The sequence below is a fragment of the Clinocottus analis genome, unplaced genomic scaffold (assembly GCF_023055335.1).
Source record: "Clinocottus analis isolate CAN_PGR_092001 unplaced genomic scaffold, fCliAna1.0.p SCAF_17, whole genome shotgun sequence".
NCBI lineage: Eukaryota > Metazoa > Chordata > Actinopteri > Perciformes > Cottidae > Clinocottus > Clinocottus analis.
The window spans coordinates 7,327,284-7,351,095 of NW_027175898.1; the positions used below are offsets into that span (position 1 = coordinate 7,327,284).

General features: G+C 45.5%; 1 protein-coding gene across 1 annotated transcript in view; it reads left to right on the forward strand.

Annotated features, from left to right (window-relative positions):
* Window positions 1-19,199, forward strand: part of LOC137787804 (kinesin-like protein KIF26A) — a 39,676-nt gene extending 20,477 nt beyond the window's left edge. Inside the window, exons 2-4 of the mRNA XM_068580542.1 lie at window positions 4,792-5,268; window positions 9,807-9,997; window positions 19,139-19,199. Coding sequence (XP_068436643.1) covers window positions 4,792-5,268; window positions 9,807-9,997; window positions 19,139-19,199 — 729 coding nt within the window. The remainder of the gene's footprint in view (window positions 1-4,791; window positions 5,269-9,806; window positions 9,998-19,138) is intronic.
* Window positions 19,200-23,812: the final 4,613 nt, after the last annotated feature.

Below are 23,812 nucleotides of genomic sequence, written 5' to 3' on the forward strand. Positions count from 1 at the left end.
CAGCAGAGCATAGCGCTGGATGCTTCTTGTCTGGCACTATTATGAGGTAGATAATGATGGTGTTGCTGAAGATACCGTAATTTGCTTGGGGAAAGTCTTATTACAGGTTTGTTTAATCTTGTCAAGTCAGCAAACAGGGGCCAACCAACATCTGTTTCATGTGATTTGGTGAGCCATCCCATTCTGTGTTCTACCAAAGGCATTCCCACAGAGTTAAGTAGCATGCTAGTGTGACATCCTGAGTCATTGTCTTCTCTGCCTCCGAGCAGGCAGTGGTTAAATTTAATGGTCTGTATCCCAGATTTGCTGCTGCACTAAAAGCTATACCTGATACCTAATCAGCGTCACCGGCTTTCCAGCTCTCTTCTCCTTCGGGGGAGTCGAGCCGGCTGACTTGGAGGTGGAGGTGGTGGGAACAGTTGAGAAGGAGCAGGGGGCCGAGAGGGATTACACCACTGGATCTGTTACTTTCATCCTGGGAATGTAATCTGCCTTAATGCCCTGTGCTCACCCGGGGCAAGGCTAGCAGCTGTGCTCATTTTTCTCCTGACCTGGCTGTCATAGGGAGCCGGGCTACCTGTGGGAAAGCAGGCCTGCTGGAAGGTCTCGTCCTCACCCCGGGATCTGGACTGCCAGAGCTCCTGCGGTTTATTGGGGGGCCAATCCCTTTGAGACTTATGGAGACGGTGTGTGGTTCGGGTCAACACTGTCTCAGGCCAAGCAAACAGGGATCGGCTGGGTCGCATCCTTACTGGGAAGCAGAGGAAGGAAAGGCAGAGAGTTGAAAGGACATTAAATTTGACAGCTGCTGTGTGGTCTTGACTTTACAAGAAATGCAGTCATAGGAAGTGCTGAAGAATTGTAATGTGTAAACACGACTGGTGCTGGTGAGAGCAAAGTTTAGAGAGCACAGATATAAAGCAGCATGGTGTTGTACTGCCTCTTTTGGAGGAATGTTTCCATGCTGGTAGAATAATAAAAAAGAAACCTGGAAGAGGAAGGAAAGAAAGGAAGACTGAGTATTTTAATAATAATAAAACTTTTTGAACAAAATGAACACAGACGATGGAGAATTAGTGAAGGTCTCAATGCTACAATGTCGGTTGTGGACCTATTTTGGGCAAATCGCACCATGACTGATGTTGGAAATAAGAAATTAAATCACATTCAGACCGAATGCGCAACAGATTACCGGAAATTGTAAAACAGTTCAGACAGGAGCTGCAAGCCGCAGGCTTCAGTCAGTATGTCAGAACTTTTCTATAGATGCACATTGATACAATTTTGCTTCATTTCTCTTTCTGCCACTGAGGCAGTGGGTCACAGTGGGCTCAACTGGAATAGAAAATATGGTTTCCAGGGTATTTTACTTTCAATGGAGCGTGCCTAAAAGTCTCTCGGCTGGCAAGCAGCCTCATGCATTTCAAATCACTATGACCTTCCCTTGATTTAAGGCAACTTGCTATATCTGGCCTGGCGCTCCGCATCAGAGGCACATCAGACGCTGAAAGCTGATGCAGTCAGAAGGCATTTTCACTTTGTCTGGTTAGAGAAAAGGTGTACTGACGAGACGAGGTAAATGAGGTGTGATTTGAGGAAGAACCTACATGTGACTTTGCCCGGTGGCGCCGTTTGCGCCTTAAGGAGGCATGGGAGAGAAATCATGCACATCTTTCTCCCTGTCTTCTCATCCATACAGTAAGTGGTTACGGCTGAGCTTGTTTCCATCAGCCTCTGGGCATGGGATGTCTGTGATGACACTCTCCATCAACCCGGAGAGAGTCAGTTAGTCGGGTGGCTCTCTCTCCTGCTGCTGCCGCTGCCCAGGTTTTCATCACAGTTAGTGAGAGGGACAGAGACAAACTTAGGTCTCTAAGGGCAGCGAAGGGCTCGTTCCGAAGGCAGGGCTTTCTCTCGGCACACCGCCTTTCCATAATAAGGCCATAGCATCGGACTGCATTTGTCCCCAGAGTTTAATAAAGATCAGTGCCGACAGGCAGTAAACCAACACAACCACCCACGAGCCTCCAGGCAAGGGCCACAACCCTGGCCTACCTCCTTCCACCTCTCTTTCTCTTTCTCTCCCTGTCCTCTTATCCTCGCTTGTACAGTTTGAGTCTCTCCCCGGGTAAACCTCAGGTTGAAAACCAAAACCATCTCCCACTTGTACTGAACAATGGCCGAGCAGTCAGAGCCCTTATGTAGGTCCACGCCTCTCGGGAATGCTTTGGACATTTGGTTTGTGTAGCCGCTGTGCATTACATGCTGTTCCTCAGCAGTGCTGCTCTTCACGCCCACTTGCACATGTCAGTAATAGATCACATGGATGATAAAAGAAACAATATGACTTCTCGGGCTGGGTGCACTCAAGCATCATATGTTTTATGTTTATTCTCATGCACAAGCTCTCAAGCTTTGGTAGCCCAAAGTAAAGCCCAGAGTAAACCGTTGGAGCCTGTCACTACATGGGGACTTTTCAGCAAGCTTTAATGTGTTAGATCTGTATTTCTTTTATATCCGAAGCTACATTGTCTAAGCGATGTGTGAAATATCGACCAATCTTGATGTTTAATATGCTCTTCTCGACCTCTCATGTACTATATCGAGATGGACTCTGTGGCCTTCGGTTTCATCACATCCACCTCATTCTCCTCCGCATCCCCAGCATCATCATCCTCATCATCAGCGTCATCATCCTCATAAGCCTTGTGGCCCTGACCCTTTATTCCCTTCACAGGGCATAAACTCACAGACAGCTTTACAGGAGAAGCTGCACTCTCTAACCTCCAGAATCCTAACTGAATAGCAGATGGGCTCAGCTTTGTGGCTTTTTATTAGCTCCCCTAAATCAACATCTAACAATGCATGGAGAGAGAGAGAGAGACAGAGAGAGAGAGAGACAGAGAGAGAGAGAGAGAGAGAGAGAGAGAGAGAGAGGGAAATTGATTTCTTCCATCTACCAGGGCCCCGAGGTGGGTAAGGGGTGGTCCGAGGGTAAAGGGTGAGGGGTGATGGAAGGGCGGAGTAGACTGGTTATGACTTTACTTCAATTTCCTGTCTAGAGAGCACGTACATGAAGCCAGACGCGACTGTGAAAATAGAAGCCAGCGGTGTTTTCTCCAGCTCTGATTTGTCAAAGACTCTTTCATCTTATTTTAGCGGAACTGTCCCGTCTTGTGCATAAATATCCAGCCTGAGCGTTAAAGTGGAGATTGTTCACGTGCCAGTATCTAGCTGCATTTAATACAATTTTTAAAATCCCTATCATAGCTTCGTATTTCGACTATAAGCTTCTTACATTTTAAATCCATTCCTCACTACAGCATCAACATTCATCATACTGCACTTGATCTACCATCAGCCAGTTGCCAGCCCATCTTTCGTTTCGAGATTTATAGGATTTTCTACATATTTCTTAGATGTGGTTGCATCCTGTCCGTGCCTGCCTATGTGTAAACGAAAGTTGTCAATACAGTAAATCATTTACCAGAAGCACTCCTTCTACATCAGGCCAGGACTTACATCTGCATAATTTTCCTTAAAGTGATGATATGGAGATTATGCCGATCCGTCATTGAGTGTAATTTAGTGGATTTTTGAGAATAAGGACAAATGTTCAGATAATATGTGTCCACGTTCTGTAAGGCCGCGGGAAGGTTGCGTGATCATACTATTAATTCTCTGGGTGTTTGAAGAGAAAGGTCATCTAAAAGTCTTTGTATTGAGCTGCTTTCATGGGGAGGAGATTTAGAGTCCCTCAGCCTGCCTCTTTGGTCTCTGGGTCTATTGGGTTAGCTGTATTAAGTGGCACTACATTAGGGCATAGGATTGCTGTTTCTCCGCTGCTTCACTCCTCCTGATCACCTCAGAGGTTCCATGGAGCAAAGGCCTCATAAACATTTATGTACGGGCCGTGGGCTCCTGTCTTAGGCCACGACTCCACAGGGCAGAAGCCTAGTGGCCCTTTATGCCTCTTAAGAGACTGTGTTGACTGTCTGTGTTTGTGTGTGCGTTTGTGTGTGTGTGTGGGTTTGTGTTTGTTTCCCTAAAACACAGAGAAAGTTATGTTCCACCCTCACTTAGGATTTGAATAGTTCATTCATAGCTCAGCGTGCCTCCAGCTTCCTGGAAGAGGTAGTCATTGTCACATTTGGTGGCATATCATATGTTTTCATGCTGGGACACTTATCATATGTAAATTGTATGGTTTTGGGCACTATAGTCCCCTCAGCTGTTGTTTTCTTTTATCATTCCTCCCCAGCAGAGACAGAAACCCTAGGGAGCCTTCTCAGAGATGAAGCAAAAGGACAAAACTCCACTGGACACCGTTACTAAAAGCAGTAATAAGCTGAAATCTTCCCTCTTATTTTGATGGCTTCACACATTTTGCTGGGTTTTTTTTTGGTTCGGAATGTCTCTTCACATAATCCCTCCAAGCCTTATTTCAGAGTTGTCTTCTCCCGTTTGGCTTGTTTGGTCTTAGTTCCCAGCGGACGCTGTAAAATGAGCACATGTCTGGTAAACCTGATCCGCAGTCTTAAATTGTATGCGGGCAAAGCATCTCAATCTAAACAAACAACCATCCCCGAAAGAGGAAGTGGTTAAAGCAGGGGTGTGAGGGTCCCGGGGGACAGTCAGGTACCACACTGCTAGCAGACCACCGACGCGCTTGGAAAATGTGAACAACAAACAGGAAATCCTTTCACGAGTCCAGATAGGGAGATATGCTCGAGATCAAGTTAGACATATAGTTGTGTTAAAGACCCTGTTCTGTTTGTGTTTACCCTGCAGGACCCTGGATATGCAACCTTCCTGTTCGAGCAGCTCCAAAGACCTGGGAGCCATGAATCTGGCTGTTGCCCAGTGTGCTCCACATCTCTCCACCAACTGAGGCAGGAGGCTTTGCAGGCGCTCCACGCCACCATCCCCGTCCTCACTCTCAGCTCAGACATGGCAGCCGTGCCAACTACATCCTTTTTACCACAGCCTGCTAGATTCAATGTGTCGTCCTCCAGTGTACATGCAAAAAAACTTTCCAAAGGCCAACCAGCAGCTCACTCAGTCCTGCCCTTGGGGGAGCGGCACAGGGTACCAGGCTGGTCGCAGAGCGCCTCTGTCTCCTCAGGGCCTCAAACAAATGTCCAGGTGACAGTGGCGGGAGGCCAGATCAGTGGATCCCTGAGCTCCGTCACCATTCAGGCACAGCAGTACCTCGAGGGCATGTGGAGCATCTCCAGGGTCAACAACTTCATCCCTCAGCCTAAACTGGTATGTCTTTAACTTTAACATTTTGGACCTTTGGAGGAGACGAAGCCCTGCAGAGAATGTGTGAGTCAGAACTCTGCAGGAGTGCTGACCCCTCATTCCTCAGTAGTCAAGGAGTCTGAGGGATCTGAGGTCAGAGGGCATAGCAACACTAATCTGCTGACCTTCTCCTCAAGGGCATTTCAAATGACCACCCCGGAGCGTCACCATAACTCTTCTGTCATGTTGGATAAGCATTAGTCTGTGCTTTGTTTGATGTCTAAGAGACTCGGAAATGTCCTGAGTTTTGCCCTTGGTGTCATGGAAGTGATCATGCTGTATCTGGTTTATGACCGCAGATAATGTGCTTTCATATTTTTACAGTCAACAGTGTACTTTTTTTCACATCGTAAATCATATTGCTGGCTGCTGATATGAGGCTTTCTCGTGATGTCTCTTCCTGCGTTAACGGGGATATTTGTTCTCAGTCCTGATTGACCGACCATACCAAACAGCATGTGCTAAAATCATCTAGTCCTGGTACTTTAATATCCCGAACAGATACAGTATGTAAACTGTAATTTTGCCATTTTGGCAAACTGTTGTTAACTGCAAAGTGCTATGGGTCTGGGCAGTGTTATTCTTTTCTACTTTACAATTGAAGACAGATTTTCACTCCCCCCTTTTAATGTCAACAAGTGCCTTCAGAGATTATTTATGGGAGGCCATCAAAAGCTTTTAACTGCATGTACACAATGTAGGTCAAATCAAACGGCCTGGCACAGGAGGGAGAGGCTGACTGGTGTTCTCCATCTACGTGTCTAAAAGCAATTAGTGGCTCTTGGAGCTGGGATGAGTCGCTCAATGCCACACAGTCGAGGCTGAGTCCCTTCTTGGACAGAGAGAAATGTCCCTTCCGGACATGAAGTTACAGACACAACAGAAATGTGTGTTTTTTCCCCTAGCTTCTTTCTTTCATTAAAACCAGATCCTTCAGAGAGACAAAAATCCACACACTAACACACTGGTGAGGATTGGGAGTTACGCTGTGCCGAAAGGCACCAGCTTTAATTCATGAGTCCCTCTTGGTTTTTCTGGGGGAAAAGCATGCAGTGATCTTCAGACAAAGAAGCATAGATGGACGTGGGGTGTGTGTGTGAGACAGACTTCTACCAGAGAGCCTGGGGCGCTCCCACACACAGCCCATTATAGGGCACCTTGAATCTCCCAGTTGGGGAAAGGCTCTGGTTAACATCTGGAATGAGGTTTGTGGTCGTTGGAATTGAAGCTATCTGGCTCCCTCTTTGTAATCGACTGACACTGGTTCATGTGAAAGTAGCTGCTTTGACTTGGGCAAATAGCACCCAAATGCCCTGATATGAGACTGAGTCTGATGCAAAACCCCAACTTAGATAAACCAACTTCACAATTGCTGAAGTGACTCCTTGTGTTGCTGGCAGGCACTTCAGGCAGCTAAAGTAAGCAAAAAAAGGAGTGTTATACTATTTAAAACAAGACATTGACTGACCCAAATCTGTGATTCTCTCTTTGCCCCATAAAATCCACAACCACATGTGCGCTAATCTACTAAGACCAAGTGCTCTTGACCCATGAGGATCTCCGTTATTGGCCCACTGGTCGCCTGCTGCCACGGGCGGCTTCATTGCCACCAATTTGAAGCCCGGCAGATGATCTTGGCGGCTGTTTCTTTGGTGCAGCTGTGCTCACATGGCTATGTGCCACAGACAGCAGTGATGACAAGAGAAGAAATGGATACAGGAAGGAAAGGGAAGGATGATTCTTGCCAAATTAGGAAACTTTAGAAATTTAGGAAAAAAATGACAATTATGGTATTTGCTTACAGACGGTGGACAATTTCTGTCCAGAAAAGGAGTGAAATCCTTAGTCCGTTTCTCACATGATAGGTCTCCAGTATTGTTAGAAGTCGGTTTTCACCTCAGTTGGACTGTTGGTTACAGAGGCCAGCCAAGCAGTCCGTTTAACACAAGGCCCATTTCACTGAAGCAGTAATCGTCTGTTGGCTGCTGGGCTCAAAGGTCACAGGGGAGTCCTTGTGCTCTCACATGGTCTGTTGATAGGGTGCTGGCCTATGCCGTTCACTTCAGACTTCACAGGAAGCGCTCTCCCAAACTCTTTTTTCTCTTTTTTCACTCTCTCTATTATGTTCAAATCTCTCTCACTTTGTCTCCTACCCCCTCCCTTTTCTGCCTTTTCTTTCCAGTGGTAAACCAAGAAAAAGGGATCAGGGAGAGCTGGGGGTTAAGGGTGGAAGGCCAGCTCATTACTGGCTCTCGGTACAAACGGGCGAGCACACATGGCTCCACTGACACGGCCTAATTACCTGACCAGGGGATAGATTGTGCTTTTCAGTCAGAATCAGGGCCAGTCCAGGTCCAAGGCTGCAAAGAGCAGCTCGGCTGAGTGGTTTAAGTCCCCAGTCTTAATACCAAGGGGAATACTCTTTGACGGGCACTGTGATGAGCTCATGGGTGTGTGCACCTATATGTGCGTGCTTGATTTGCTAGTTATCAATTTTGAGCCCACACTGCAACTACCAACAGCTGTCCCTGTATGCTCCTGAAACTGTGCTGCCAATTGATTTTAAAGCCGACACTGCACCAACTCAATCAGTGACAGACTTGATGAGCTACACACAGCAGCTTCCTGTACGGCTGCGTGTGAAGTGCTCTAGTCTTTCGTGCCAAAGTGTAATGGGAGTTCCTAGCCTGTCACCGAAACCAGCGTGGTATGAGGCTTTCCGCTCTGGCGTCTGCTGAGGATCTGTATTTGGCTCGCTTCAGTTTGCAGCCAGTGTTTTGCGTGGTGTACTTCTCAAGTCGTAACTTCACATACCGCAGCTTGATATCAGACTTAACCTCCATGATGAAGCCTCAAGAGAGCAAAAGCAGGACTCTAAAACAGGGATTCTTAACACTGATAACAAGCTCAAAGGGAAGAAATGGGAAAGTGGGAGTTCATGCGTGCACTACAAGTTCATCGATTTTCTAATGGTCAGTGAAGCTTTTCTGAGGAAAGAAAATGTCCTTTATTATAGCAACACATTGGTCTTTATGTAAAGCTAACAGTGGCGGAGAGCAATGGCCAAGCCTCTTATGTGAATATCAGAATGTAAGTATGTGCTCTCATCCTGATGTATTGCATTCACATGTCAGGCTTGGCATATAAATAGTGCAGCTGGCAGCCTGTTGACAAATGGCAGATAATAGAAGGCCTGACACTTCATGAAACAGATTGTAAAGAATTTTATTTTAGTTGTACATGCAGAGGCCTGAACTCCGTTTATAACACATAACCTGTCAAATGGCACTGAGGCTGCAGCGCTGCATTGTGCTAAATTCAAGGTTGTTGCTGATTACATAATGTTCATGTGTCAGTGTTATAAATGTTTCTCAGAAAACTTTGGCTGTTCTTTATTTATTTTCTGATGCTGAAAAACCACAGAACCAATTCTTGTCAGCTACTATTGATCATTGTCTCGCAGGATAAACTAGCGGCTCCGGTGAGGATTAACCTTTTGTCAGTATGGTGACTCCAGCTGAAGCGTTGTCTCTGAGTTGACTTTGGCTTATATAATTAGCTCTCTGCACTCCTTTAGTTGGACTATAAGCAATCAGTGAACCACTGCAGGCTCCTGAGCTCCAACCGAGCCTTTATGCTCCATCTCCAATAAGCTACACCAGAAGCAGAGGGCGGGTTAGCATATGACTGTCTTCTATTGGACGTGGACTATGCATCTGCAGGTCTGTTGTAAAACATTTTAAGCAAGATTCATACTTTAAACATACTGTGCATTGTCAAAAACGGTGTCATCACCACAACAATGATAATAATCTTTCCATAACTTTTTGGAAGTATGTGCAACAAGAAACTAGAAACCATCACAGGAAGGTCTGCTGCAGCACATATGTAACACATATGAAGATTTACAGGTATATCCAGTGTTGCTTTGGCATTAGTTACCAGAGTACCAAGGGCTGAAAGAAATGCAGCGCACATCTGTTTACAGTTCAACTACCAAGCTTCCAGAGCAGGGTGTGCCCATGGCGGCATAGTTTCGATACCTCGTAAACATTTATGGAACAAATCACATTTCTCAGTTAGGTTGTTGATGTTGTTTAGTCCCTTTTGAAACTCACTCTTAGAAAGTCCAAGTAGAACTCCGCCAGCAAAGTGGCAAATTAGCCATTGAGGTATAGATATAATCAGAAGCAGAGTGAAGTAAATCGCGTGTGATTTAATTACTAATTAAATGTGGGTTATCACTTAATTACAGTAGGCTACAGCTAGAGCAACCTCCAGAGAGTGTTGCCAGAATCAATGAATGGTGCAGCATCCTTGCTGTTCTGTAGGGAGGACTCTGCTGTGGATACTGCTGACTCCTGCTAACCGGTGCTGGCTGCAACAGCTGCCTGTCCATCTGTGGCATAGTGGGAGTAAATGGAGTGGAAGGAAGGTGGGCAGGAGCACTACAACTTGTAAGTGGTGGTTGTGGTCTTATCGCTGTATCTGTTCATCAACAGGCTCAGGGTTTGATGGGAGAAGCTGACAAGGATGCCACAGCCTCGGAGGCCCCAGTCACCACCATGACCACCAACACCTTGACGCCCTGCCGACTGAGAAGCTCCAGCCAACCGGGACTCCCAGAACCTGTCACCAATACATGCAGCTCCCCCTCTCCGTCCTCATCTGCAGCCGCCTCCTTCTTCATTAGGTAAGCCTTCCCCCGTTCCGTCAAATCACTGTCAAAACGTTCAGAGATTAGATCGAGCTTTTGCGGTGCTAAATGAAGTGTTTAGTGTTTTTGTGAGCTTGTGTGCGTATACACACCTGCATGCATTCAAGCTCCTGTGTGTGTGTGTGTGTGTGTGTGTGTGTGTGTGTGTGTGTGTGTGTGAGTGTGAGTGTGTGTAGGTGTACAAGAAAAGAGCTGATGCAGAGATATGCACAGACTCGTCTTCAAATGTCTGTCAAAGGTTGTGGTTCATGGTGTTAACTTCCATGTGGGGCACCTATTCCATAGAGATGTTGTTCTCGCCATGGTTGAATTATAGCATTGCCTTGGGATACACACCATCATGGGACTAAATGAAGCTTTAGGTACAGGCACCACTGCCCATGAATGGATAATAGAATTACATACTTTTATATGAAGAGGGAATGTTTCTCACGAAGGGGCTTAGGTTAAAGCCGAGTATTGTCCTCAGTTATTTCATGGTTAGTTCTTTTTTTCATTCATTGTTTTTTAGTTTTCTTCTTCTTAAAACAGCAGATTTTGCAGCTTTGCAGGACAATAATTTAGTATTTCGGTGAAACCATTTAGTCACCGTGTTTCTCAGGCTGAGCGAGGCTTTTTCAGCACTGCTTGGCTCTGGCGTTGTTGTTGCCCCGGAGAATACTTCACCCTCTTCAGGCGGGTGGATGGCTGGTGCAATGTGCTATATTGTCATTGATAGATTCCCTGGCAGGCTGGCCAGTGCATACATTCGCTCTCTCAGAGGAGTGCTACGCCATAATGAAAGTTGGCCAAAGGGAAGCTGGCTAAGAATGATGCATAGGACCATTGAAGCTCTGCACCACGGGAGGTGAAGGGACATGTGGAGTGTGACAGGAAGCCCATGGGGGATCACATTTCTCCAAGCACCCCAAATGGAGTTTGTCTTGCCAGTTTTCTCAGGGTCAGAGTATATCAGTGGGACCATGAGGTCTTTACTTTGACTAAGAGGACATTTCAGATCCTCTGCTAAATATGCAACTTCCTATGCTTAGCACTTGCTCTCACAAGAACAGAAGTCCTGAACAACAGAAAGGTGTGGCCTTTAGCTAGACAGGGTTAGTTCCAGACACAGATTTATTAGTTCTTATGTTTACTTTGGACTTGAGCTCTGAAAGAGTAGCATTATGTCGGGAGCTGTCTGCCCTGCCAGTGTGGGCAAAGTCAGGCTAAAGAGGGAGGTGGACTTGTTTTTCTCCAGGTCCTGGCGGGGAAGCACAGTAAAAGGTTTCACCTCTCATTTCATCCTAAAGATAATTTGCTGCCAAGAATGTGGTGTTTTACTTGGCCCAGAGAATCACAATGACGCCGAGCCAGCTTCAAACAGCATCACATTCTGCCGACACAGAGAAAGGTGGCAGAGATGCACTTTGCTTGATTTGAAGCACACACCCTCTTCCTGACCCTCTGCAGCTGTTGCCTGCAGCAGTAATATCATCATCGTCATCATCATCATCATCATCTTGTTGTTGTTTTTGTATATCTCCGCTGATTGAGTGAAAACAAATTGAATCAATCAACAGATTTTCTTGTTTGGTTGCAGCACTTAAATAAAAGAGACCTGAGACTTGATTGAAAACTCATATCTGATTGGTATTCCTTTTTGTTCGCGAAAGATACAATTAGTAGGATGCATGCGTAAATCCTGAGAGCCCAGGATGTGGGAGCAGAATAACCAAACAGCAGTTTCTACCCCAATGGAGTGCAGAGCGCTCCTGAGACACTTGTCTGACATTCAGTAACAGCGTTCCACTCCAAGATGAAATTTTAATTAGAATGCAATTAGCTGGAGTTTAGCTTCTTTAGCTATTCTGCTTCTGAGAGAAAAGAAGAGCGTGGTGAACAAAAGCGATTCGTCGTTTAATTTTTTATTACAAAGACAAGTCAACCGTTCAACTTGTTAAAAAAAACCATTTCATTTTATTTTTATGCCTACTGACTTCAAAAATCATATAAGCTTAAATGTTGAATTGATAAATACAAAAGCTAGAAGGTCAGTCGCTTTTTGACAATTTCTGTTCACAAATTAGTAATGTGTTAGTAATTGCAACATATCGCTAAATGGTTTTCCTCACACTGTTAGTATTTAGTTAATGCATTAATTTCTGTATGTGGTTGTGTCTGTGAGGTGCAAGATTTATATATTTTTATTTCCCTGAAATTTAATTTCTTAACAGATTGTTGGATTTGTCAACTGGTGAGATCAAATGATTAATTAGAAGGAAGTAGTTAGTTAAAGGAACAAATTCCTCACTGTGTAGAGGACTTCGAATATGATTTTACGGTCTGTTCTGTTCCTCATGGGATAACTTTCCCATAGAAGCCTCGCATGAACATCATCATGTGCTGCTTCTATTTTCAGAAACTTTGATCACACGACAAATGTATCTGTTAAGGCACTTTTGAAATTCCAGTTCTGAAATCGTTCTATTATCCTGCTTCCTGTCTCGGTGATTGTTAAAAGCAAAGCGATAACCCCGGGGTCAGTAATGACCAATTGGCAATTAGACTGTGAGACTGACTATACAGTCGCAGGAAGACAGGAAGAGTCAAGGGTCAAACTCTGACTGGTGTGTGTGATTGTGCATGTGCGCATATCATTATGTGTGTGTGTCATCGTATAACATGGGGGGTAGTGAATTTAGAGCCATGTGTTCAGCTGACTAGCACGTTAAGCCCTGATTGCCTTGTGACAGAGCATATGATTAGTGTATTGACACAGCATTGTGTAATGAAACCAGGCGGCGCTCACAGCAGGGGCCAGGCGGTGTGGCTAACTGCCGCCTTGCAGAGCCGTCTCCCCATCTTTCTCTTCCATTAACACCTGCTGTATGTGACGGTGTGTTTAATACCCACCGGGCCCGTGGGATTTCTCAATGCACACTGCTGAGAGGAGTCGGCTGCTCACTTTGCGGTCTACTTTTTCTCGCTGTGCTCATTTCTCCATATCAGCATGAGACAGTTTTCTGTGCTATAGGTGGTCCCTTGTTTATGTTTGTTTGGAGGGAAGCTAGTCCTTCATTTGTTTGCTACTTCGCACTAATTACACTCTGGAGAGTTATGATGTACTCACTCTAAAGATACATGGAGGTAATGAATAGAAGAGTATGGAAGACCTTGGAGAAGAGGTGGCACAAAGGCGGGCGGGCGGGCGGGCGGGCTGTTGCAGGGCATGGCGGACAGCTGTTTGCTGGAATGCGGCCCTGGAGGAGTGTCAGGAGGATGTGGTTTTTATGGTCGTCCATCGCCGCCCTGCAGCTGCTGCCCAGGTGAGTGTTTGTGCAGTAATGACTGTGATTGTGCAGAAGGAATCCTCCTGTACTGGCAGCCGGACCATTTAGCCTCTGTGCTCCTGCGCGCACAAGTCTTTGTGTCAGCAACACTCACTCGGCCCTTCATTCCCCAGCCTGCTCTGAGTAACCATAGAAACAGGTAATTAGCTTGTGAGAATAAAATGTGACTGTTTTTTTTTTCCTTTCAAAAATGGGGTTCGGAAATCAGGAAGTTGAAATGGCCCTCGACTCCACTGGACTATAATTTACTCAAAGGGAGAATCGCAAATGTCTCTTCGATAATGAGTCCTGCGTGTTGCAAAGTGGAAGCGCTGCAGGACCACAAGTGCTTGTTCTTTTTCTAAACCACACATGTTGGCTGCCTTGCTGAGGTCCATTGTTTAGTCAGTTTCTAGTTTGATTGTTTATGAAGTTTCCATGAGAAACTTGGCCGGCGAGTGCATCCTGTTTGTTTGTAAATGGGATGCGAGCATTTCTTGCTGGTGGAAATACAGTAGTTCCAACTCCTTCACAGTTGGGGTCGTCCAAACAGAGAGGCTTGATGCAGACTAAGCAGGACAGGGATGCGTTTGGTTGGCTGTGCTGTGATTGACAGCAGGGATGGACATCACTGACAAAAAGGCAGGACATATTATATGGAGCAGAAGAGTATGCTGAGCACAGTGGATCTCGCCCACATGGCAGGGGGATAAAGATACAGAGCAGGACGGTAGCTGCCTGGGACCAATGGGCTTATAAATGTTGTCACTCTGAAGGCGTGCTCGGGCTAATGCTCCATTCTGACAGCATCAGAGTCAGGAGGTCTGTGGAGAAGAATATTGGATTCACTGCCATGGGAGTCAAGTAAGTTATGTTGTGACAATACTGAGCTCACTCGGATGTGTGTTTGTGTTATACATGCAACCAAATGTATGTTTGTGTGTCAGTTTTTTGATCTGCAACGTCTATTGTCTTTTCTCTCGTCTTTCTTTCGGTATTGCTCTCTGTTTTACGCTCTGTGAAATGTGCAGTTTTGTGCAGTTGGAGCTGGACTGACTTTCTCCCTGGAGGTGAGAGGGTAATGGTTTTGTTGTCAAGCCACAGCGAGATGGATTCCTCCACCAAAGCGAGAGTGTGAGCAGAATGTATAGCATAGCAGAAAACATACTGCTGAAATGCTCGCTCCATTTTGAGGAAACGGCCACAGTGGAGCAGAAATGTTAATACTACCTCTACCTCCAGAGACTGACAAATGAGAATTGATTCCTATCAATCTGTTGAATCTGAGCAACACATGCCCAAGGCAGCGAATGGCTCATCAGACGTATTGAGTGGGTGGTGGCTGGAATGGTTAAGCTGCTCTCTGGTATTTGTCTTTGTGTACTGTTGAATAAAACACCAGCTGGCATTTTCCTGCCATAATCAGGCTGATGGGACTAATGGCTGCCTCCATGCAGCGGCAGACACAGTGGCAGCACCAGCTGAGGCCGTGAAGGGGCTGCAGCCTGTAGATAAGCTCAGGTGTGAATCTAACCAAGGCCCGTCGGGCGCCGTCAAGGCTGAGGTGTTGATGGAGATCCAGCCCGGCCATGCAGCATCAGGTATCTACAGCAGGTAGATACATCATACTACCCTCATGCACCTTCTGACTTATAATCCTCCATGACTGTTACGTAACAAACATCTTTTCTTTCTGACGTCGAGATACAGATTTAATCTCTACTGTATTGGACATTGAGACAGGAAAGATCATCTCCAGACAGTCCGAGTGATTCTTATATGATGTATGCTGCACAGAAGTATACTGAATATTGCATGATTTGGATTCTGTGTGTTGCTCTTCATAAAATTAGTGTTCAGAAGAATTTGCTTCACAGCTGAAGTATCTCTCTCCTTGTGACGGATTCCCCTGCGTCTTTTCGGGTGTGAGTCACTGGGATAGGATAACATGGTGTGATAGTGCGTGCCCCGACAGCACCAGGGTGACATGCACTGTTGTGGCAGGTAGTGTAGAATCACTTGTGCCTGTCACCATGAATGGCAAACAGCTCCAGTAATAGAGGAGAGAAAAGCAGAGCGTTTGTCTCAGCCTGCGTGAGGGATAACCTCTGTGCCCTTTTCCCTGTTCCCCCAAATAAATCCCTGAGTCAGGAAGTCTGTCTGGCCAACTCATATAGCCTACAGGGGGGCAGTGGAGGGAGGGCTGACAAACAATGAGATGAAGCGCTGACTCATGCCTGTGCATTCACCCTGGGTCCACGTGTACTAAGCCCTGTGGGGAGAGGGGAAAGCACTGCCATCCACTCCTGACAGATTCCTTTCATAAGTAGAGAAATGAGAGGATGTGAAGCACCGACCTCTGTCCTGTAGGCTTGTCACCTCACATAGGGATGCCTTTGTCTCTCAGTATGTTGGTGGGGATGATCAGAAAGGCTAGGTTGTGTGCGACTAGTTGATGGTGGGCAGGAGAAGTCACGCCCTCAGCATTAATCTATTTCCTGCTCTGTTTGCCTTCCCACATCGGGCATTCCCCAACTGGATAACGGCTCTGATAGTTGCCCACAGGGCTCTATGATCAACACATTAGTGTTTGGTTATCCCGCTCGACTCTGCTCAATTCTCTAACCCCCATACCGCTAATGGATATTACACATCAGGCCTGTGGGGGCAGACGGATGCCATCTAAACCTCTTTAGTGTCCCTCAGTGAAAGGTGTCATGCAAATAGGGTCTATTTTCTTTGCCATTACGATGGAGTCCCTTCTGCATTGTGGTTGAGACTCAGTGTGAGAGTGTTGAGGAATAGGAGAGAGTGAATTGCAAGAGCTGGTGGCAGGGAATAGACGTTGAGGAATTTTATGACCCATTGTGTGCAGATGCAGAACAGAGCCTGTGGCCTCTGCTCCCATGAGCTGCCTTTATGTCTCACAACCCAGAGAAACAAAGATAGCTCCTATTGGGGCTTCTCAAGCATCATCACGGCCTTCTATTCAACAGGAATAACTAATATCTTCCTAATCACGGCTTATAGGTTGATTTCCCCAAACACTATGCGTACGATTGTAGACACACATATACACTTTCTGTTTGTCAATGGGAAGGGCCCAGCTTTTTATGGACGCAGATCATATTACCGCTGAGGATAAGGCCATTGTCAGGACAGGTGGTTTAGCGTTTACCTCATCAGCCACAATTGCTGAAACCTTCTTTCTTTTTTATCTCCATCAAGGGGTAACTCGGCTGCTGGGGCCAAATGACAATTGTGGGGAATTAAAAAAGGAGTTATAGTACTGATGAGGCTGATGAAACATACTGTGCATTGTTGAGTTTATTATCTGCAAATATATAAAAGTAACCTTTGGCTTAACTGTTGACTGGTGCAATAAATACATAATGATCCGTATTAAGACACCCGGGGAACATAAAAGTGCTTTTAGTACATTTTCCCCATTATATTGTCGACACAATGTGCTTTTGACTCGCAAATTAGTAAAGATTAAGAATTATTATGTCAGATATTATGCTCTCGACCTTTTCTTTCTGGACACGTGCATAACGGTACTGTATCAAACTTAAAGTTACAAGGATGATTGATATCCTCTGTTTCTTTTCCTGCCTTCCTCATGCCAAACGTCTTAAATGGAGAGGATTATAGCCTGTAATCGGTTCGCGACCCAGCACGTGAGAGCCAGCTGCAGTGCGCTAGAAATCCCATTATCCCCATACGCTCTATGTGGCCTAGTGAGTGTTGCTGTGTGTTATGTCTGTGGTTGACTTTATGAGCGTGTGATACAGGATAAACTGCTTAACTTGAATAATGCGCTTGTAGTCACTAACATCTTAGCGGTGGTTCTCGGGAACACATTTCCTCATGCAGTTAGATTAGTCTTCCCCTTTTCCATATGCATCTGTGATGCAGTTATTGATCCAAATAATCGTGTCTTCCTTCTATCTTAAGACATGTCACCTCATTGTCTATTCGCAGATCTGCTATCGTGGTCATCTTTGACCGCGCAGCTCATTTCACCTGACTTGGACGCCCTCTAGTTTTTGTTAGGTTGGCCATTGACTTGAATATAGATGAAAGATTAAGAAACACGTGTTTGAACTCCCCTCCCCCTGCGTACTGCGTTTCCGAACGGCCCGCTGATTAATCACTCCCAAATGTTCTCAGCAGCCTGCGGGCCTGTTTGTTGTGATAGCCTCTGTGTGGAGAAGTGCAAATAAATAATCGCTAGGTGTCTTACCATGGCAGCCAGTGATTAATGAAGAAGAGGAGGGGAGCAGGAGTCTGTTGGCTTTCTTCATTTCTGTCTGCCTCTCCCACACTCATCATTCTCCTAAATTATTCTCAATTTCGATATGGTGGTATGTATTAATCTAAAAGGACATTATATTTGATCGGATGGGCATTTCATGTTACAAATAGTCCTCATTTGTCTTTTGTATATCAAATATTGTTCAGGACAGTAGACGGGAAACGTCACTCAGTCAGCGATGACTCAATGCCAAGAGTTTCTTCTCTGCAGTGCAGAACAGCCTTCCCGAGGTTTTCAAGGCAAGACGTGGGTGGGATGGTGGGTGAATTGGAGTTCAACATTTGTATTGAGAGTGTGAAGTTATTCTGGTTATTGCAGCCTTGGAGAGAAGCATAGCAGAATACCTGAAGCAGTGTCTGAGGAGCAGAGCGAAAATGCACTGGAAGAGATGAAAGTAGCTGTTAATCTTTGTCAGCAGTGCCAGGGGTGTGGAGGCTGCAGTCTGCAGAGCAAGGAAGAACATGTCTTCATTATCATCTGTCACCCATCAGCTGAAAAGTGAATTTCTTTCCAAGACTTTTATGTTTAGCTTCCTGAACCAGTTTTGACATAATTGCTGTGCTTTTTCACCGATCACTCCTTTTCTGGAAGCCTGTTGCAAACAAGTTAGGGTCAATTGTTAGAGATTTTCCTTCGAGGACCTTATGACTGTCATTGCAGGTATCTCCAATTCGTTACTCTCGACTAGAAGCCTTAAATTGGCCCCTTTATCTCATTGACTGACAAATGGTTCCTGCAGAGCTAAAGCAATGTGCTTTGTTCACCGCTTCATGGCCTAATGCTCAAGCTAGTTAAGGTCATATTAGCAAGATGTGATCCTTAATTCTAGAAATAACAATTACATGAACTGTAAATAGAATTATAGCCCCTGACTTTTACTCCTACCGTTGCTGATCTTAAGCCCTTCTTAAGCCCCTGACTTGGCAAGAGAGCTTTGTAGCCTTTTCTGTTTGGGGATTGTGGGGATTGATGGGTGTGGGATTGTGTAGGGTGTCTGGAGACTCAGCGCTTTAAAGGCAAAGTATTGAACACAAAAAACACAGGATGTCAGTGTTACCTCAAGAAGGGTTTGACTCCTGCAGAGTGCTACTCCACCAACAATATTCCCTCCTCCATCTACGGGGGTTTGACCTTGGCTACGACACAGAGCCCTGTGTTTGCTCAGTCCTTTGGAAATCTGTTGTCACAGATGATAAGTCTGCTTAACATGGTTCCTTTGATATTTTAAGACATATTCACATTAAAAGGAATGACAAAGATGCTTTTACCTCTGTGTTGATACATGCCAGTACTAACATCCACTGTTGCTTACTCAGCTATACTGTAAAGACCAAAACAGGCTTTCTTGAATATTGATGAGTTTTTTCACTTTTTGGCGCCAACTGTTCCATTTATTCTTGGCCGACTGGGGATTCCCATCTTTGGGAATAAAGCAATTCCAAGCTGGCTGTGGCAGAGCCCCAACGATGATTTTTCCTGTTTCCTTCTCAGGCAGAAAATGATTTACCTCCTCATGGACAGCTCCTCACTGGCACAGAGCCAGGCCAACTGATCGAAGAGGACTTGGCTGCACACCCTGCTGTGCTGCTCTCTCACTCACTGCCTCTCTTCCTCCTTCCTCTTCCTGGCTGTATTTGGAGATTTCTTCCCCTACTGCATCTCAGTGATCTCTAATTTGTTATTTTTTTCATCGTCTCAGCACTGCTTTCTTCTCACTTGCACTCCTTTCCTTTCATCCCCTGTTTTTCAAATGATCCCCCGTTATTCAAGCAATTCCCCGGAGGATGCCCTAATCCCTCGTTTTCCACCTCAGTCCACAGAACGTTTCAAAAGAGCTCTGAGGAGACCGTGACAGAACAGGTATTCAAATGCCAGGTAGAATTTAGGATTTTATTTGGGCAAAGCCGCATGTTTCTCTCTTGTTCTGACAGAAGTGCTCTTTGAATCTGCATTGGAAAATGAATATGACAAGTCAGTTGCACGAGGCAACATCAATTTTTGTGGGGAATATTTTTCTTTTCTTTGACAACACCTTGTACTCACAGATGTTACATGAATGCATTTGGCCTTACCTAATTGGCCGGGGATTGCTTCAGTGAAGATGTGCGCGCAGCCTTCGGCTGTCAGCAGTCGGCGCACAAATGATGCTCCATTTGGTATTCTGTGTCCAAGGCCAGACACTGTGCAGGGACAAAGGCTTGTTGAACACCTTGTTGGAACAAAGACATTTTCTAAAAAGCCTTGGTCCAATGTGTTTGGAGGGTGCCAATATCCAGACATTTCTCACCTAACTGGACATCATATTCATAGCTGTTTGGCTTAGCGGGGATCAGTTTATCTATTTCTGAGGATTTATAGAAAGAGGATAAATCTTAGCCTGCAGGTGTTTGGCCACTTCCTGCAAACTGCTGTTGTGTAAACCGACACAGGAGAGACGCGCTATGCCTTCAGACCACTATTAAAACAGGCAGGAAACGGGCTGGCAGTCAGTTGAAAGCTTCACAGCTTTAGATTGATAAGATTCAACTGACAGCCAGATAAGCCTGTTGGTTCTCTCCTCCATTTTAATTTATCTTTGGCTACTGAAGGAGAGAGGAAACACATTTTTCAAACTGACTGGAAAGATCTGGGTTTTGGTTGATTATAATCTGAATGATAAGATAACAACACTGTGCGGAGGGGGGATGTCTGTCCCTGTATCACCAGGTGGGAGCTTTTCTTTCTTTTTTTTGCAGCTTCTGTGAAGTAAAATTGCAACAATTAACATTTGTTGAACCACATTCCAAGATCAATCACTATATTCAGGATGTTTCAGCCTCAGGCATTTTTGTTTTGAGTGATTTAGGATCGAGGAGACGAAGTGAGAAAAATAATGTTTATAGCACCTTGATTGTAGGGGGACTTTAGAGAGGAGACAGGCTCATTACCAGACTAAACCCCAGCGCCACACAAGAGGCTCGGATCAGCTTTGTCCTACATTCAACAGCCATGCCTCTGTTATCGTCCCCATATGTCTAATGCTGTGTCTCAGGTAACCAGAATCCGCATATCTCTTGGTTATTTTTGGAGCACACCCTATGTTGCCTCCTGTGCTTTTAGTGTTGAGGGTAATGCATATATTTATACATGAATGGCCATAAATCTGATGGATGCTGACACTCATCGCAAACTATCTTGACTGACCCATTTAGACACGGCTACAATGACTCCAAGAAAAACACTTTATGGAGAGGAAGCATTCGTATCATCCTAATGATCGCCATCCTGACCTCGCTAGTAAATCTTGTCTGGATGGGCCATCTCGTTGCCAGTGCTGGCTGGCAGGTTATGACATCATCCCCCCTTGTCTGTGCGCCATAAGAATCTGTGCGTGTTCACAGGCTGATGTCATCGGCGCTTAATCACCACTGAAGCTAAGCTGCAGCTGGGTCAGGCTGCGGGTGAACCTGGGACTGCAGCCAGTGAGGCCAGCACAGAGATGCAGATTTGTTTTAGCTCAAACCAAATTTAGCAAAGCATGCAGAAATGTGTTTCTGAACATTAGCGCGCTTAGCAAGTGCGCTTGCTTTAACTGAACTCAGGTGGTGGATTTATGTTATACCCCCACACCTTTGGGGCACAGGGCTGTTTGATCGTGTCAAGGGCAGCCCATCAATAAGACAGTGTGTACTGATTTTAGCTCTGGGGAGGTTTCCTATTGATTATTATATGACTCAAAAACAGAGCACCTCACCTGAAAGACCAACACACATCCAGCCCAATCAATCATGATAATCTGCTGATATGACATTATGGACTTGACAGTGTCTCCAGCACTCAACAACATGCTTCATGCACCATCCACCATCACAAATGCCTCTACTACCGTGTCCGTGATTAATTCTGAACATCTACAGCAGCGTGCCAGCCCGACTCATTGTGCTGTAGTCATTATCATTGCATAGTGTTGAGGCTGGCTGGAGCCCAGTATTCCCGCCTCCATTCATGAAGAGCTATGCCGACCTGCTAATCAGCAGCAGTGGGAAGCCGATTCACTGTGGGAAGGTAGGGGGTAGAGCAGTATCGAACCCACTGATCTGATGACCGCATGAATGGTCCGAGTAGCCTTATCTTGTCTGCAGAAAGGAAATAAAGGAGAATCACAGAAAGAAAATGTCAAGGATAGTAAATGTGGCAAACATGATAATTAGCCACAGAAAGGGGCAACCTAAAGAGGTGTATAGCCTGCCTGAAGAACAGAGACAAATGTGCACAAACAAGCAAATGGATGCGCCAGCTAATGATTCTCTGGGGAAAAGGAATTTCTCTTGTTAATTTGACAAAGCTTGAAAAGAGGGCTGGAGCGATTATTGACACCGGGCCAAAGTGAAGCTTTTGACACAGCGGGCAAACTCTGACTGTTCTCAAGTCATTGACCTCTTCGCCTCTTCACTCACTGTCACTCCCTTTAGAGCTGAGGATGGTATCTGGATCTCCTTTCTTGAACAAAAGGCACCAGGAGACCTTTCATTCCAAATGATCCTTAATTTTACATCTGTCTTGCTTTGGCTCAACTATATATATATATATATATATATATATATATATATATATATATATATATATATATATATATATATATATATATATATATTCCAATCATTATCTGTCCCTGAGGTCTGTTCAGAAGAAGACAGTGATAGAGCGGACAGGCTATCAGGACACCTCCAACTGTGGCTGTTCCATATCATTACGTCATTTTGATGTATAACACTTGAAATCTCAATAAAGGTAGCCGCAATGAGCGTGAAAATAATGACTGGGTGACCAATGCCCACATTAGTATTGTCCCATACTCATCGACTGTCGCTTGTCATGGTTCAAAGGGATTCAGTGTAAAAGTAGCACGTGGCAAAGCTTCAGGAGACGGTTCTTGCTCTTTAAAATAAGCACACCTCAGGCAAATTAATTTGGACACACTGCAGAAAATCAGAGGTAAGCGTGCTGTGGCAAGAAGGGAGATAAAGGTTATGTGATATATCAAACGGCTTCATTACTACAGTATGCTGCGCTCTCTAAATAGGTAGGCAGTGCTGGGTTTTATTTTTCTGCTTTTTTTTTTTTGCCCCCCAAAATTTAATCCGGCAGAGTTCATATGAGGGGCACTGTGTCAGAGGGAGAGAGGCAGAGAGCGCTTGCTGTGGGTTTGTGTTGAATGTACTTTCATCTGGCAAGTCTCACACCCACTCTGTCTGCCGATATGTTGTAGTAGGCACTCTGCAGCCAAAGCAGCAGCCTTTCAAACAAGGCTGGCTGGTCGGGGGCTGAGAGGGCTTACTGGTAAATTGGCAGCCATGGGAATACAGGGTACTCTCACCCCAGCGCTCGCCCACTCACATGCTTTCATTCCCCTTTTTACCCTTGACCATTGACTGACTGCACTCTCTCTCACCAGCCAGCATGGATCTGTCTTTCTAAGATGTCATCTGTTCATTGTTTGTCCTCTCCCCCTCTCTCCCTCGCTCGCACTCTTTTTTTTAATCTCTCTCAGTTCCACAATTGAATCAGAGCATTGCTCAATCCCTCTTTCTGCTCTTAAGTATATCCTTCCTTATCTGTGTGCCACTCCTTGTGATTAATAACACTTTCATTCACTGGCTAATTCCATCCCTCAACAAAAGGCAAAAAAAATACAAATGTGCAAGTGTACACTCACTAGCCGCCCAAACGCACATACACACTCGTGCTCATGCATGCATGCACTGTAGGCATACTAACCAAATCTGTTTGAAGTGTGGGACCCTAAAAGAAGAGAAGGCTCCTGTATGCATTAAGTATTCATGTGACGTGTGGTGGGGGGCATACAAGTGTGTGTGTGTGTGTTGGGGTTTGTGTGAGACAGAGTGTGTGTGTGTGTGTGTGTGTGTGTGTGTGTGTGTGTGTGTGTGTGTGTCTGTGTGTGTGTGTGTGTGTGTGTGTGTGTGGTAGAGAGAGAAAGAGAATACTCACAAATTGCGCCGCGAGCAGCCAGCAATCGAGCGCTGACACCTCGTCTGGCAATCGGAGGGAAAAGGGGCTGGGCTGAGGAAAGAAAGAGAGAGAGAGAGAGGAGGGCGGCAGGGAGAGAGGAGGGAGGGAGTGTGTGTGAGAGAGACAGAGAGAGAGAGAGGCAGGGAGAGAGAGAGA